Genomic DNA, 16150 nt, shown 5'->3' on the forward strand with positions numbered 1-16150 from the left:
ATACTTAAAATTACATGTCATAATATTTTTTTTCAAAATTTTCTTATAGTGATATTTATTATAGTTACAATATCATTCTTGTAAATTTTTTAAAATTTTTGAATAGTTTACCGTACCGAAAACAGAGTTCTTGATATCTTAGTCTACTACGCGTGTTAAAAAACCTCAAACTTATTTTTGGTAAGGTAAACTATTCGAAAGTTTTTAAAAATTTACAGGAATTATGTTGTAACTATGACAAACACCGCTATGAAAAAAAAATATATTATGTGTTTTTGGATACTGAGATTGATTATGAGCTTGTAATAGAAAATTGACGGTAGCACTCCTCAGTACTCTATTACTCTATTTTTCTACTTTTATTTGATTTAGGGTAATAGTAGTGATGGGCGTAATAGTGATGTGGTAATGGTAACACTGACGGTAGTAATAACATTCGACACAATGAAAAAGAAAAGAAGAGAAAAAAAATAATAAAATTTTATAATGATTTGATTTTATTTTTTTAGTTTTCTTTTATTTTTTATTTTTTATAATATTTAAATAATATATATTACGTGGGCTAATTAAAATATGTGATGTTTACTTATGTATACACATGGAGATCTATGCTTAACAATAATTGACTAACATAGAATAATTAGCTTTTTTAGTCCCTGTACTTATGACACTATACTATGATGCCCCTTAATTTATAAGTGTAGTTAAAAATACCCCCTAAAATATATCAGTTGAAATAGTATAATCCTTTTATCTAATTTTGTTAAAATTGACTAAAGTTGACTGTTAAATTAATAATGTGGCATTATACATAGATAGTAGTTGAAAAATTATATACCATTAGGAAAATAAATTACAAGTCATAAAAATTACAATCACAGGAAAAAAAAATGAAAAATAACATCCCAAAAAATAGAATATCATTACTTTAATTTTCCAAAAATCTCATGTTCTTTCTAGTGATATACATCTCTTCAAATACTGTAGAATCCTAATTTTACACATTTTTCTAATTTGAACTGCTAAAAAACGATTGGAATTATTTTAATAAAATTATTTTTATTAAATTTTTTTAAAAGGTTATGAAATCATTTTTTAATCATCTTTCATTGTCAGTTATTATGCCACCTCATAGTCAATTTTTCCTCTAAAAAGAGATGAAATTACTACTCTATCCTTTGTTATAATACCACATCATCAATACAAACAGTATTTTTAAACAAAATAAACAGAAGGACTAAATGTATGCATATAAAATTATACAAGGACTATTTATAACAAGCTGAATAGATTAAGGGGCATAATAGTATAGTGTCATAAGTACAGGGGGTAAAAAAGATAATTATTCACTAACATAAGAGTGGAGATCAAAACAATTGTGAAGGTTGGAGAGTTTAGCCTTGATTTTTCTAGTCTAGGGGATTGATCGTGATAAACTTCAAAGTTGAAGAAGTTTTGCCGCAAATTAACCTTTATTTTAAAGTGACATTTGGTAATACTTTTATTTTTCAATTTTTTTAATTACAAAAATAAAAGTAAATTTTTTTTATTTTTTAAGGTAGGATTTGGTAACACTTTTGTTTTTTAATTTTTTAATCATAAAATTAAAAGTAAAATTTTATTTTTAAATTTTGGTTTTTGAAAAACAAAAATATGTTCTATTACTACTTTTGTTTTTCAATTTTAAAAATAAAAAATAAAAGTGTGTTCTGTAAATTTTATTTTTTATTTTTTGTTTTTATTTAAGTCGAGTTTAGACTTCGCGGTTCAGGTCTTGGGTTTGGATTTGGGGTTGGGGATGGGGTCGAGATCCGGGTTGGGGTCTAGGGTCTAGGGTCAGGGTCGAGATTGAGGTCTAGGTTGGGATCTGGGTCCGGGTCCAAGTAACGGTATGGGTTTGGGATTTGAGTTGGGGTCCTTGTTCGAGGTCGGGATCCAGGTTGGTGTTCAGGTCCAAGGTCCAAGGCTCGGGTCTCGGTCCAACGTTTGGGTCTGGGTCCTGGGTCCAGAGTTCGAGGCTCAGGTCCGTGGTCGGGGGTTCGTGTCCCTGTTTGTGTTTAGGTTTGGGTGAAGTTTGGGTTCGAGTTATGGGTCCAGGGTTCGGAGTCCGAGTTTGGATTTAAGGTCGGGACTAGTGCTCGATTCGTGGTCTAAAATATTGATAAATGAAAATATAAATAAATTAATAATTAATGTATATGTTTAAAATTTGTTTGAAAGTATGTGACTTTTTATTGTTTTTAAAATTTTGAATCTCATTTTCTAAATTAAAATGTTTTATAAATATATAATTACTTTTTAATTATCAAATTAAAAAACTGATTAATAAAGTATTAGAGAACACACCCAAAACAACCATTTTCAAAAAATATATCTCATCCAATATTTCTACAGTATTAAAGTGACTTACTGTAAAATTAAAATGACCAATTACTCTTCTTTCATAGATTACTCGAGTTATTGATGATTAAGTTTCAACTAAGCTAAATGCTAAAGTAGTCTCATAAATATTATGTCAAAATACAGTTTGGAATTAGTTAGTGCTAAAGTGTTTTAATTTTTTTGGTCCATTGCAGTTTGGGACAGTAGTCTTTAGCTTCCATCTTCTTAGGGTGCATTAATTAGATAAGTTATTAGATAGAATTATTGTCCTCGCATTGAAAAAAAAGTACAAAAGTATGTTATTTTTATTTATTTATTATTATTATTTTTTGAAAAATAGTTTCAAAAAACACTACAAAAGAGCTAAGAATTCAACAAGTGTAAAAATTAGGAGATATCATTAATAAATGATATCAGCTAAAATAAAGTGTTTAATACAATGAGAATATTCAGTTCACACTAGACCGTATTTATAGTTGTTGATAAAGTAAACCTAACAAGAGTATCAGGAATAATATTAACAATTATGGACTAAAAAAAAGCTCACAATATTAAAATGATTAGAAGATGATTTGATATACTAACCTCAAAGATGAATCTAAATTAAAAGAATAATTTAGCTTATCAACCTAGCCTTTCCAATTAGATTCAAACTAAATGTTGTGAAATCTAAAACGATTGCATTGAGTGACTCCATGACCTAGAGCAAGAGCTTTTATTATTTCTAGTTGAAAATTCCCTTCTAACTTCTAAAAACAGTAGCTAAAACTATCTTATAAATATCTCGAGTCACCATTCTCAAGCTACAAATGCTATTCACGAGATCAATAGAAGCATTAGTATGTTATTTTTTTTAATAGAAATAAAATAACTATTTAAATTAATAACTTGTATTTTTACTTTACATAATATATATTTTTTTTTTGGGAAATAAAATCACATAACCTTGATAATTGTTATTAATTGGAAGACTAGTTTCAACTATTATATATATCTACGATTTAATTCTAACTAAATTACCACTTTATCGACTTTGAAATTTTACTGTTACATATACACAGATGTATACAATGGTTATCCAATTGATAAATAATGATAATATTTAATTGGTGTGTGTCAAATTTATAAAAAAAAAAAATAAACTTAAAGAAGTTTTGCAAAAAAAAAAATTGTACAAAATTAAAACAAAAAAAAGTTTGGCCCTCCCAATGTTTTTCTTATTTCTTTTCTATATTTTCCTAAACCCATAGAATAGGTGTAAAAGAGTGTGAGATGATGCCTTTATGTAAGAATGGAATGGAAGATTCCAAAGCTTAAACAAGCTATTATACCATTGCCAATGCCACCGACTAATATAACCTAACCCAATTACGAAACTTCTCGAACTCACTCGACTCGACTCAATTATACCAAAGTCACTCCCTTTCTTCTTCTTCTTCTTCCTCATTTTTTCCCTTTTATATATTTACCCCTAAACAAAAATATCCTTACAATTCAATCCACTCTGTTTTTCATTTCACCCAATTCCAAATAATTCTTCTCTGCAAATAATCATGGCTGAAGACGGCGCCGTAACGGTCTACAATACCAACGCCATTACCGATACCAAGAAGAACAACCCATTTTCCATTAAGGTCGGATTAGCTCAAATGCTTCGCGGTGGAGCTATTCTCGAAGTTACCAACATCGACCAAGCTAAGCTCGCCGAAGATGCCGGTGCTTGCTCTGTTATTGTATCGGAACCGGTAATCCACCGAGGGATTTCTCGAATGGCTGATCCATCTCTTCTTAAGGAGATTAAGCGAGCTGTTTCGATCCCTGTAATGGCGAGATCTAGAGTTGGGCATTTCGTTGAAGCTCAGATATTAGAAGCCATCGGTGTTGATTACATCGATGAGAGCGAAGCTTTGGCTTTGGCCGACGAGGATAATTTCATCAACAAGCATAATTTTCGAACACCATTTCTTTGTGGTTGTCGAAATCTTGGGGAGGCTTTGAGCAGGATTAGGGAAGGAGCCGCTATGGTAAGGACTCAAGGGGAATTAACAGGTTCAGGTAACGTTTCCGAGACTGTACGGAGCTTGAGATCAATAATGGGGGAGATTAGGGTTTTGAACAACATGGATGAAGATGAAGTGTTTGCCTTTTCGAAGAAGATAGCTGCGCCTTATGATCTGGTTGCTCAGACCAAGCAAATGGGTCGTCTTCCCGTAGTTCAATTTGCCGCCGGAGGGATTGTGACACCGGCCGATGCGGCACTGATGATGCAATTGGGATGCGACGGTGTTTTTGTGGGTTCGGAGATTTTCAATTCTTCTGATCCGTACAAGCGTGTGAGGGGCATAATTCAGGCTGTTAGGCATTACAATGATCCCCATGTGCTTGTGGAAACGAGCACTGGTTTGGCTGATGCCATGGCTGGTCTGAACCTCAATGAGGATAGGATTGAACAGTTTTAAGTTTAAACCATGGTTGTCTCTTTGAGGTTTATATACTTTACTTAGTGAAGAGTTGCTTTGCTTGTTTTTGGGTATCAGTTGTACTTCAAATCTGATCTTAAACTTGCTTTTTATATAATGTTGAAGCATAGATGAGTGAGAATAATATTCTGGTTTTGTTCATAAAATCTTGGGTATTAATCTTGTTCTCTTATAATTGACTTAAAGTACCAAACTTTTTTAGTTCTTCTGTCAAAAGATTTCATTTTTTCACTTGCTACAATCTAGTGTGATTGATTTTAGTTCACATGATTTGAAAATGATATCAAAAGAATCTAGTGAAAGGAGACAAGGATCTTTAAGTTTAACAAAACATGGAGTGTTTTGTATGTGTATCAGCTTAAAATAAAAGGACAAATAATATTTAATAAAAAGTGTAAGAGGAGAGAAAAAACAGAGAGGTATGATTATTTACATGTTATCTGAAGTGTTTGATGTCTCTGCATTATGCTTGTTGTGCATATGAGATCTGGTCTCTGAAATAATTTCCCTGAATGGATCTATCTTCAATATTACTCAGCATATGGGTCACCATTCCTAATCAATAATGGCCAACATGGTAATTGAGTGATTCTACTCATAGTACAAAAACCTTGCTTTAAAATAACAACAGCAGAATAACATGTTGAGATTCCTAACAATTATTTATCTTCTATAGTTTTAGGGCAAAGAAACAAAGCACAGCCCAAAAAAGAACAAATCAAATCCCATTTCCTTGATCTCTTTGGTGATAACGTATTACAAATAATAACAAATAATCCCCAAAAAGAACAAATCATCCCATTTCCTTGATCTCTTTGGTGATACTGTATTGCAACTGAAATTATTTTTATACTTATGAAAATTTAAATTTGTAATCATACATCAAATAATCAACAACATGAGTTATTGTAACTTAAATCCCATTAGACAATTTGTCTTCCTGCTTTTCAAAGATTGTGCTATCTGTTTCAATGCTGCCATTGTTGAATAAGCACCTTAGAGCAATTTCATAAGCAGCAAAAATGGCACCATTAACCACAAATGCCCTAGAAACTGCAGTACCTAACCCTCGCCATAGCACACTGAATCCTTCATGTTTGACACTCTTTTGAAAACAATCAATAATACCATTATACTTTAGAGGAATAGAAGATGGAGATTGAGCCTGTAATCTGGTCTTGATAACATCTAATGGATAGCAACATATCCAGCTAGCAACTCCAGCCAGTCCACCCGAGACCAACATTGTCTGGAGGCTTTCTTGGCCGCCTTTTCTGCAGCCCGGATGAAAATGCTCTCTCATATACTCATAAGTCGAAAAATAAACACCATGTGCAGGTGCATCCCTGAGAACAGTTATGGTAAAACCTCTATACATTCCTCTCAAACCTTCTCTTTTCATTATGGTTTTCACAACACTTACAGGGCCTTTATATGGTTGAACTTTATTTGTTTTTGCTTGGCCTGTACCCTGCAATTGAAGGCGAATCTTAACAAGCTCCACGGGGGCGAGCATTAGACTTTGAAGAGCACCGGTTCCAACTCCTCCTAGAGCCACTCCTTTGTAGGAAGGAGGGTCTTTAGCTGAAACAGACGAGTCAACTGCTCGAGAGAGGACTGCGTATATCTGGAAAACCATGGCATTCTAGAACAAAAAGATAATTGGTCAGTTCAGTTCGGTGTAAGGCTGTTACAAAGCTTGTTGAAGCTACATTATACATAAGGATGGAAACCGAAATTGGCCACACAAAAACAGTTTGTCACATAAGAGAATGTCACAACATATCAGCAATGTTCCCTGTGTATCATATGGCAATTCAATTGTGTGTTTGGTTGAAAATTTTAGTGACTTTAAAAGTCCAAAACAGCTTTGGTGTTCTAATACATAGTAAAACAAAAGAGCCACACAATTGTAAAAAAGGTTTTTCAGTATACTATTCCATTTCAAAGGTGAAAAAGGAGAACACAAAGTTTCTTCCTAATCTCGCCAACCATTTTTAATATGGATTTTCCAAAACAATAGCAAAGATAATTGATTACATATTCTGTTTCTTTGGCCAATTCTCAAAGATTCTTTTGGTCAAAAACTCACATTAAAAGCTGGAAATGACCCTATAACTAAACTCCCTCAGTTACAATAAATTCCACAACAAAAAACACCAACAGGATAAACACACAAGTAAGATTATTTACACATATTTTGAAACAAAAGAGAGATAGTGATAGTTAATTAAGCTGACCTGAAAAGTAACAGAGGCCAAAGGTGCTGCCATGCCTCTGTAGAGGGCACCAGGCCCTTCAGTAGAGACAACATTTCGAAGGATACTAAAGGCTGAACCGGTGTGCAAGTACTGCTGTTGTCGAATTCGAAGGGTGTCAAGGGGATAACCAGAGACTATACCAGCAATGCCTCCAAACCCTCCAGCCACAAATTCTCTACCCCAACTGCTAGCAAGAAACTCTGGCCAAAAATCCATCTTCTTCTCCTTTATCCCATTAAAACTTTTCCCTTATTTGAAAGAAACCCCAATTCTTGTTTTGCCTTCTAGAGCTATAAAAATGATTCCTTTAGCTTGCACGGTTCAAACTCTTCCACCTAAAAAAATCTCCTTTTTAACATAATCCAATTTGGGGTGGGATTATATTGACAGTAAATCTACTTACCAAAACAATTTCCATCAAAATTCCTTTTGAAGGTTTCTTTGAGTCACCAAATGCTGCATATTTAAGTAATTTGCCACTTTAAACATAAAAAATAAACAATTACTTAATCTTTCAAAAATCCCACATGTCTTTCATCAACCTCTTCAAACCAATGTAATAAACTATTCCTAGAAAGATGAGAGAAATTGAAAGAGAAAAAAAAAGACCAGAATTTAACAAACAACAAAGGTTTCTCTCACAACAAGTTCTTAATTTAGAACGAAACAAAAGCCACCGGTTGCTATTGTGTTGGTAATTGTGGTCTGGGGAACTGGGAAGAAACGGCAAAGTGCGGTTTCAATGGTGATACACGGGAGTGACACGTGGACCAATAAACTATCCACGTTGCACTATTTGTTGATGATGCAATGGAAAGTTAAGACCATAAAAAAATAGTAGGCTTTTTATTGTTGAGATGGGTCCCATACACTCCCTGTGGTGTGCAAAAGTGGGGTTTTTTTGTCCTTATCTGTTATCATTGGTTTCGATTTGTACTAGTGTTTGTAAAACACACGTCTCTTATTTTATGTATATATTTTTGGAAAAAAAAGTAAGGTGAATTCTATAAAACTTATTAACATTATTTATTTTGTGAAATGATAATATATTTTTTAAAATTATAGAAATAGAATTTTAAATTTAATTTTTAATAATTTTATTTTTTAATAAAATTAATTTTGAAATAATTTTTAATATATATAGGAGCAGATACATAAAATATAATTAGTTTTGTTATAACATATTTAAATTAAATTTTTATTAAGTTTTATTTTGACAAAAATTTTTTAAAATTCTATTTGTACACTTTTAAAAAATACAAAATTTATTATGACATTTATTCAATTGATAACTTTTAAAAAATATAAACTTTTTTTTTATATATATATTTTTTTAAAAAAAAGTTTATATTTTAAAAAATATAAACTTACAGATAGACGAATGTTGTGGTGGAGTCGGATTGTCTGAGAGTCATCAGGGATTTACAAAAGTTTAAACATATAGCTTCTCCTTATGGCCATATACTTTCAGAATGTATGACTATGTGTTCGAGTGTTGGTGATATTTCTTTTAATTTTGTTAAGCAATCTGTTAATAAAGTTGCGCATGCTATTGCGTGATCCTCCCTTGTTGAGGCTGATTGTACTTATTCTGGGAATGCATTATCCTTAAATTATGCTTCTTTAGTTTTGAATGATTTGATTTAATAAAATTTCATCATTATTAAAAAAAAAAAATTAATAAACTTAAATTAGTATTTATTAAAAAAAAAAATATACATATATATATAGTAAAAAAAAAAGTTTTTGAGTGTTACGTAAATGAAAAGTCTAATTAATAGAAAATAATGGAAAAAGAATTAAGTCAATTTTCTTGATAATAAATAGATCTTTGGTAATGAAAAGTGATGCAATAATTGGTGAGAAGACATTACGTGTATGAGTCAATCACTTGTCCATGTTTTGGGCACGTGGAAGAGTTTTAGAATAATGATGAGATCAACTCACCTTAAATAGATTTTAATCTCATCCTCAAATAAATAAATAAATAAGATAATGATAGATAACTCTTACATTAAAAAATTGATAACCTATTAATTAAATTATTAGTGTTTTTAATTAACTATGATAGCCTGATAAGTCTTGAGTCAAATTCTATCGCTTAGCCTGAACATTGAAGATGATGTTGGTTTTTGTTAATTAATATTGAGAAAAACTTGTATTTTTATTTTTTGGGTACATACATCAATTATGTTTTTCTTCTAATATTTAACCATATAAATATTTAAAATATATTTTTTAAAAAAACTTCATATAGTTGTCATTTGATTAGTTTGTGCAATATACTTTTCAATAGGTGAAAATTAACAAAAATAAAAAAATAATTGCTGAGTTGGGATGGAAGAGGTTATAGGAAAAATGTAGGAATTTTCTTTCAGCATCAAATCAAGGAAAAACCATTTTCAACATCACATCAAATCAGTATCAGATTATAACTATAACAATAATAACAAGCAATTAATAGACAATATTTTGGGCCAAACCAAATTATGGGCTTCACTCATTGTCAACAAATGCATCCAATGAAAGATATGTGAATTTAAGAAAATGATACCTTATATAGGAATATATAAGTGGTCGAATAGAATACATTTATTTATGTATAAAAACAATATAAATGACATATATTGCTATCTAGATAATTAAATATAATAATTTTTATAGAATATTATTATTTATAAAGTGTCATTTCCTATTAGCAATCTCAGTGTGTGATAACAAGACTTTAAAATAAAATAGAATGATTCAATACTAAAAATTTATTAAACGATATGCTTATAAGGCTGCACATTGTATTGATAGAGAATTTTCTTTTTTGCCTGATTGTATTTTTAGTGAGCATGATGCTCCTATTACTTTACGTCTTATTGTAACAGAAATTGTTTGAATAAAAATTTACACTTCGATAATTCTTTTTCATATAAAGTTTTTTTTTTTTTTTTTGCTGGAGATTTTCATATATAGTTAATAAACAATTTACTTATATTTTCTCTCATAACAAACAGTCACATGGTACATATTGAACAACACGTATTCAGTTATATTACCATTGAAGGAATGATATTACATTAGTGGCAAAAATTACATATAGCCCATGATAAGCCAATCTTAAAGTTTTGTCTCAGAGAATAAGACCAGAAAATATTGATGCCTTCACTTAATCATGTAATTTAAAATAGAACATGTAAAAAAAAAAAAAATAGTATATATAGCATGCAAATTTAATTGTATTAAATATTTTTTTTAAAAGAAATATATTAAAATATGAGATAAACTATCATAAATAACAAACAAGAAATACTATAATAAACTTAAGAACTCGTATATAAATTTTATTCAGTTTTCTATTGAAAAAAAATAGTTTTTTATAAAAAAAAAAACAATTTCTTTATGAATAATCTTTGGTGAGTTTTGCTCTGACCAATCGTCACCGAATGGATAAAAAATTTAATAATTCAGTGTATAAATTTTACTTCTATATAATCAAAACTAATTTATTGATGAAGAAATTAGTTTCATAATAAAAAACTAGTTTATTGATCAAAGATTTCTGGTGAGCAAATTTATATAAAGATTAAATATGAGTTTTGAAAGTTAGATTTACATAAATATGACAAATACTATAAAAATAATTTAAAACAAAAAAATGTCATAAAAATGGCCTAACTTACTGTCATATTTAAGTAAAAAAAAACTTTTAAAACCCGGTGTAAATTGTAAAGGGATAAGTTGAAAAATGCCTCTTTTATTAATCAATTAATTAAATTTACCTCTAATTTTATATTTATTTGAAACATACCTCTTTTTATATGTATTGTACCAAAAATACCCTTACATAAGAGAGTCATATGGAGAGTATCTTAAAGTGACAGGGGCGAAATTAGTACAATGTTTAAAAAAAGAGGTAAAAATGATAGACTTTAAAAAAGAAGGTAAAAATGAAAGAGTACAATATAAAAAAGGTATAGAGTGTAATTTCCTATTTGGGATAAGTTGAAAAATGCCTCTTTTATTAATCAATTAACTAAATTTACCTTTAATTTTATATTTATTTAAAACATACCTCTTTTTATATGTATTGTACCCAAAATACTCTCACATAAGAGAGTCATATGGAGAGTATCTTGAAATGACAGGGGTGAAATTAGTACAATAGTATTTTAAAAAAGAGATAAAAATGATAGACTTTAAAAAAGAAGGTAAAAATAAAAGAGAACAATATAAAAACTGTATAGAGTGTAGTTTCCGCAATTTGGAAATGGGTCATCCCCTTCCATTATTCAACAAATGGGCTGTATGGGCCTTAAAAGTGCGTTCCTGGTACTTACTTATGGGCCCACTAGTCCAGTCTGAGGCCCAGAATGTTAAAATCACATTGAAAGGTCCAACGGAGAGAGAGGCTTTGAGTTCCGATCTCCATTTACTTCCAAAATCCACAGACGGTGTGGTTTGTGTGGTTGGTGTAGAGAGAGAGAGAGAGAGGACCAGAGAACGGAAGAGAAGAGAGAGAGAAGCACGAATCCCAACCCTAATGGCGTTGCGGAGTCTCGCACTACCTCTGGCTTCAGCTCCGGCGGTCTCCCCAAGGTCGTCTTCTTCTTCGTCATCAACTTCATCATCATCTTCATCTTCTTCCTTTTTTTCGTCTACCAACTGTCGCAATAGTTCTCTTACTCCAACACCGTTCCATGGCCGCCGGCAATTCCCTGTAGTATTCTCCAACCGTCGATTTCCAAGTCATGTAGTTCGAATGGCTCCCGATGAGGAAAAGATGACTCGCCGCTCTCCGCTTGATTTCCCTATTGTAAGCTCTTCTTTCCCCTATATGTATACTATATTCTCGTTTTTACTGGATTTTCTTATCCTTTTGATTTAGGGATATGTTGCTTTTGTTACTAATCTTCATTGTCAATTTACTTACCATTCAACAAAGATTAAGCCATTGATTTAGGGTTTATTCTGTGTTCAAGTATTGGTTGAAGTTGTTGCTGAAGCATTAGGATTGTACTTGCTTCGCATATATTAAAAATCTATATATTTTCATATTTTAAACTCTGGCCTATTCTGCCAATTCCCAAATCCTTATCAAAAGCACAACCTCAAGATTATTGGAACCATTGTGACTACTGCTAATTTCGAAACAAATTCTTCTGTTAGTGTTACTCAAGGTTTGTGTTGTTTTCTTCGAAAGAATGGAAATTTAAGTTATACTAATTATCGTTTTAAACATGTTTGTTACTCAAGATGTGTGTTTTTTCTTTTTTACATTATTATCATTAATTGATAGAATGGAAATTTTATTTTCAGGATAGGCAATTCGTGATTGTTATGCATACCTTGTTACCTAATTATCCAACAAACAAATGAAGACTAGCCAAATTTACTTTACTAAAAAATATGTTTAACTACTTGTTGGATAAACTTTGTGATCTATTATCATAAAATCGTGTCGAAGTTCCTATTTTTTAATGGAATTTGACTGTTTTGCCAAACTATATAATGTGTTCTCCTCATCTTATCTTATCTAAAATTACTTGACAATACAGGAATGGGAAAGACCCAAGCCCGGAAGGAGACCAGATATATTTCCTCAATTCGCCCCCATGAAAACGCCTATGCCTATTCCAATGCCAGCAGATCCTCCGGAAGAAGACGAGGAAGAGGAGGAGAAGAGAGAGGAGGAAGAAGAGGAAGATCCAGGGGAAAATCCAGATAACCCGGATAAGCAATAAGAATAGCTTCATAAAATAAGAGTTTTTTTGAACTGTATTTGCAGTCTCCAGTCTACACATTCCGACTGATATGATTTTAGCTTAGAATATCTGAGATTGCTGCCAGCGACTTGAAGAAAGTCCTATTTTTGCATGTCCTTACTTTAGGTGTAATGTCCTCTATAAGCAAATTATATTGATGTTCATGCTCTATAATTTATGTGAATTTGAGGTTGGTTGGTTTTGGTTACTTTGAGATTCATAAATTAGTGACATGACAGCCACATAAACGAGACCTTAGAAGGGCAACTCGAAGTAAACTACATCGATGTTATATTAATAGGGAAATTTGATTTTTTTATGCTTACATTTGGTTAATTTTTTTTTCCTAAATAAATAATAACTAATATTTATAAATATGATAACTTTTATGATATTTCTAAAATACTTTTCATAAGACTATATTTGCTATTTTTTTTTTTTTTTTTTGTATACCATGGGACCTCATTTGCTACAATTTATTTATTTATTTTTATTTTTTTTATGTTTTTGTACATAAAAAAAGTAGCATCAGGTGACCATCGGACCTTTTTTTTTTAATTTTTTTTTTAATGTTTTTGTATATTAAAAAAGTAGCATAATGTGACTATCGGACTACCATCGGATCCCATCAGACTACCAATTTTTTTTTTTTTTAATATTTTTGCACTAAAAATATTTGTGGGTCCGACGGGGACTCCGATGGGGTCCGATGTATGTGCTGAAATGCGAGAGAGATGAGATTGAGTTATGAGAGGAGTATTTTTTAGTTTTAGATAAAGTGATCATATATATTTAGTGGTGATATGTATTAATTTAAGGATAAAATATTAAATATACTTTAAAAGAAGGGCATGCTTATCTGCTCTATTGTGAATGATTATGATTTTGCAAAGTTGGCATGCAATTTCAGCCTTTACTAAGCAATTTCTTTGTTAAAATATTATGTTTAAGCAAGTTTTAACTATTAGTTATCTTCTTAAATTTAATATTTTGTAGGTTATAGAAGTCAATCTTCATTCATGTAAAGATAAGTATTAACTCGTAAGCTTTACTTGTTATGCTTAGTTATGTATCTGATTATATTACTTATAAGAGTGATTACTTAAAAGATTCATTATGCACATTTTCTCTATATCAGAACTTTAACCATTCAAAGTCAAATTGTATCAACCTCAATGTAGAATAAAGATAATTTGGTTAAGGGCATGCAATTTATTTACACTTTTTTTCTTCTAAATAAACCAGAGATCTCAAATTCCCTGGCCCATTTAGCCAAACAGTCTGCAGCAGCAAAGTTAGAAGGAACGCAATGAAAATTATAGAAAGTTTAAAATACTATTAAGAATGGGGTATCAAACAAGTTAAGGAGCAAATTCATAAACAACATAGACCATCACATAAATGATAAGTAAATCCACAGAACGTTATCGTGACTTATGACAACGATTCTACTAATACATCAGCTCACAAATACTGAATACTAATTCCCATTCCCATCGGAATTGTAGTATTAGACCCCCTTATTTCTTCCCACTTTTCTTGAGCCCAGAACCTCCAAAAGCTCCCTTCTGTTGTGCCTTGGCTTTGAGGTCTTTCAGAGCCTAAACATCATAAGAATCATAATCAGAAAATGCTATTCACAAAACATATCATTAAAGAAAGGACGCACGGTTAATCAGACTCGAACTCTCACCTTTTCCTCTTCCTTCTTTTTCTGAATGTTGGCCAAGTCAGTCTGTTCATAAGAACACAAGCCAAGCGGTCAGAACAAGATTGAACAGCATTACACAGTAGATATATAGGCTTGACATAAAGAAAAGAGTAGCACGAATCCAAAGAGAAGAAAAGAGTCCATGCAAATAAGTTTCAGTTACTATATCTTGTTGCAATGATATACATTGTTTTAATAAGAAAGCCATGGGAACTACTTAGGAGTAGATAGTTAATTAATCAATATATGTGTGTGAGAATTAATAAACTTTAGGAAAAAGCACCCCCAATATTTGAATAATAAGGCAAAAAGTAAAAGCTAAATGCTAAATCGTTTAGTGTTAATGCTTCTTTTTTGCAATGTTCAGATGAAACTCATTATATTTTATATGTTGGTTAGAACAAGATTCAAACACCATGTTAGGCAGAAAATATAAAGGTGCACCGTGGAAATAGCTAATGTTATATAACAAAACAATGCAACTAGAAACACTGTATTGTACAGTATGCTGTGTAACAATTTTGAATTATATATATTTGATGAAAGATACATGAAAAACCTTGAAACTCAAAAACTAGTTTGAATCATCAAAAGACCATTGTATATACAAAGAAATGTATTATAAATAACAATACATCGATCTAAAGAGTGACAAGGTTATTAAAAAGTTATTTAGCATCCAACATTTACAAGAAGGCTTGGATACCTATGGTCAATAGAAATCATAGTTTTAAAGCAAAAGATTAATCCCATTGGGATCAAATTAAGAAAGAAACTAAGTAAAGAAAAACACCATGAAGTTGATTAATTCAAAATTAAGCTAAAAAAAGGGCCAAAATCGGTATACCCTGATGGTTAACAAAAATATTCAAATAGTTATGAAACAGAACAAACGCTTATCAAATAAAGCAAAATCAGCCCAGGTAATCAGATTACTAGATTAAAACAATATAAACAAATCAAGTCAGTTAGCAAAATCAACAAGATGATCAAATTAAAACAGTATAAATCAACTCAGTTAGCAAAAAAAAAAAAAAGACTCAGTTAGCAAGATCCTAATTCTACCGACCACTAGTAAAATTGAAATAAAATTCAATTTAAAAAGAATGTTTGCCTCGTCATAATCTTTCTGGTCCTTCTTTGGTTGCTTCAAAGGCTTAGCTTTTCCACCTACAAAATAAATATACATAGAAGTCAGTTCATACTATAATCGAAACCAGATAACATAAATCGAGCTTTACAAATAACGAAATATTGACTAAGGAATAGAAAAAAACCTTGCTTGGAAGACATGGTTGTAGCTAGGGTTTTTGATTTGGAATCGAAAGGAAAAGGGAAACAGAACCCTAAGCTTCAAAATTCAGAACAAGAGAAAGAAAAAAACCCAACGCCTAAATATAACGCAACCTTGGGATATTTTAATGAGTGGGCAATAATATTTATAGGGCCTCCGCTATTTAAAGACTTTTCACGTGAGATTATCTTTTTTTTCTTTTCTTTTTATATTTAAATATTTTGAATAAAAAAAAATAAAATCCTAATTTGTTCAGTAATTTAAAACTT

At 30.9% G+C, this 16150-nt stretch overlaps 4 protein-coding genes and 1 long non-coding RNA gene across 5 annotated transcripts; 3 read left to right on the plus strand and 2 right to left on the minus strand.

Annotated features, from left to right (window-relative positions):
• Positions 1–3935: 3935 nt before the first annotated feature.
• Positions 3936–5008, plus strand: LOC115707858 (pyridoxal 5'-phosphate synthase-like subunit PDX1.2). Its single transcript, XM_030635945.2, has one exon. The coding sequence runs from the start codon at positions 3936–3938 to the stop codon at positions 4839–4841; it is 906 nt and encodes a 301-aa protein (XP_030491805.1). The 3' UTR covers positions 4842–5008.
• A 560-nt stretch (positions 5009–5568) lies between these two features.
• Positions 5569–7936, minus strand: LOC115707857 (mitochondrial arginine transporter BAC2). The gene is made up of 3 exons (XM_030635944.2): positions 7527–7936; positions 7103–7458; positions 5569–6507 (listed from the first exon to the last, which is right to left on the minus strand). Exons 2-3 carry the CDS (start codon positions 7337–7339, stop codon positions 5776–5778), a joined length of 969 nt encoding a protein of 322 aa, XP_030491804.2. The 5' UTR covers positions 7340–7458; positions 7527–7936; the 3' UTR covers positions 5569–5775.
• Positions 7937–11148: 3212 nt separating this feature from the next.
• On the plus strand, positions 11149–13084 carry LOC115707860 (uncharacterized). The gene is made up of 2 exons (XM_030635947.2): positions 11149–11927; positions 12670–13084. The coding sequence occupies exons 1-2, from the start codon at positions 11301–11303 to the stop codon at positions 12853–12855; spliced, it is 813 nt and encodes a 270-aa protein (XP_030491807.2). The 5' UTR covers positions 11149–11300; the 3' UTR covers positions 12856–13084.
• Positions 13085–13704: 620 nt separating this feature from the next.
• LOC133038925 (uncharacterized) lies at positions 13705–14479 on the plus strand. The gene is made up of 2 exons (XR_009688520.1): positions 13705–13881; positions 13972–14479. It is a non-coding gene; the product is annotated as an uncharacterized LOC133038925 (long non-coding RNA).
• On the minus strand, positions 14193–16053 carry LOC115707861 (uncharacterized). The gene is made up of 4 exons (XM_030635948.2): positions 15865–16053; positions 15702–15757; positions 14570–14611; positions 14193–14477 (listed from the first exon to the last, which is right to left on the minus strand). Exons 1-4 carry the CDS (start codon positions 15878–15880, stop codon positions 14397–14399), a joined length of 195 nt encoding a protein of 64 aa, XP_030491808.1. The 5' UTR covers positions 15881–16053; the 3' UTR covers positions 14193–14396.
• Between the last annotated feature and the right edge of the window lie 97 nt (positions 16054–16150).

Source organism: Cannabis sativa, chromosome 1, assembly GCF_029168945.1.
Source record: "Cannabis sativa cultivar Pink pepper isolate KNU-18-1 chromosome 1, ASM2916894v1, whole genome shotgun sequence".
Classification (NCBI taxonomy): Eukaryota; Viridiplantae; Streptophyta; class Magnoliopsida; order Rosales; family Cannabaceae; genus Cannabis; species Cannabis sativa.

Coding starts and splice junctions, on each gene's coding strand:
- LOC115707858 (XM_030635945.2), top strand. CDS start 3,936: ATGGCTGAAGACGGCGCCGTAACGGTCTACAATACCAACGCCATTACC.
- LOC115707857 (XM_030635944.2), bottom strand. CDS start 7,339: ATGGATTTTTGGCCAGAGTTTCTTGCTAGCAGTTGGGGTAGAGAATTT. Junction 6,508..7,102: donor TGGCCTCTGTTACTTTTCAG/GTCAGCTTAATT, acceptor TTTTTGTTCTAG/AATGCCATGGTTTTCCAGAT.
- LOC115707860 (XM_030635947.2), top strand. CDS start 11,301: ATGATAGACTTTAAAAAAGAAGGTAAAAATAAAAGAGAACAATATAAA. Junction 11,928..12,669: donor CTCCGCTTGATTTCCCTATT/GTAAGCTCTTCT, acceptor TTGACAATACAG/GAATGGGAAAGACCCAAGCC.
- LOC115707861 (XM_030635948.2), bottom strand. Junction 14,612..15,701: donor ACCAGAAAGATTATGACGAG/GCAAACATTCTT, acceptor TCTTATGAACAG/ACTGACTTGGCCAACATTCA. Junction 14,478..14,569: donor AAAAGAAGGAAGAGGAAAAG/GTGAGAGTTCGA, acceptor TATGATGTTTAG/GCTCTGAAAGACCTCAAAGC.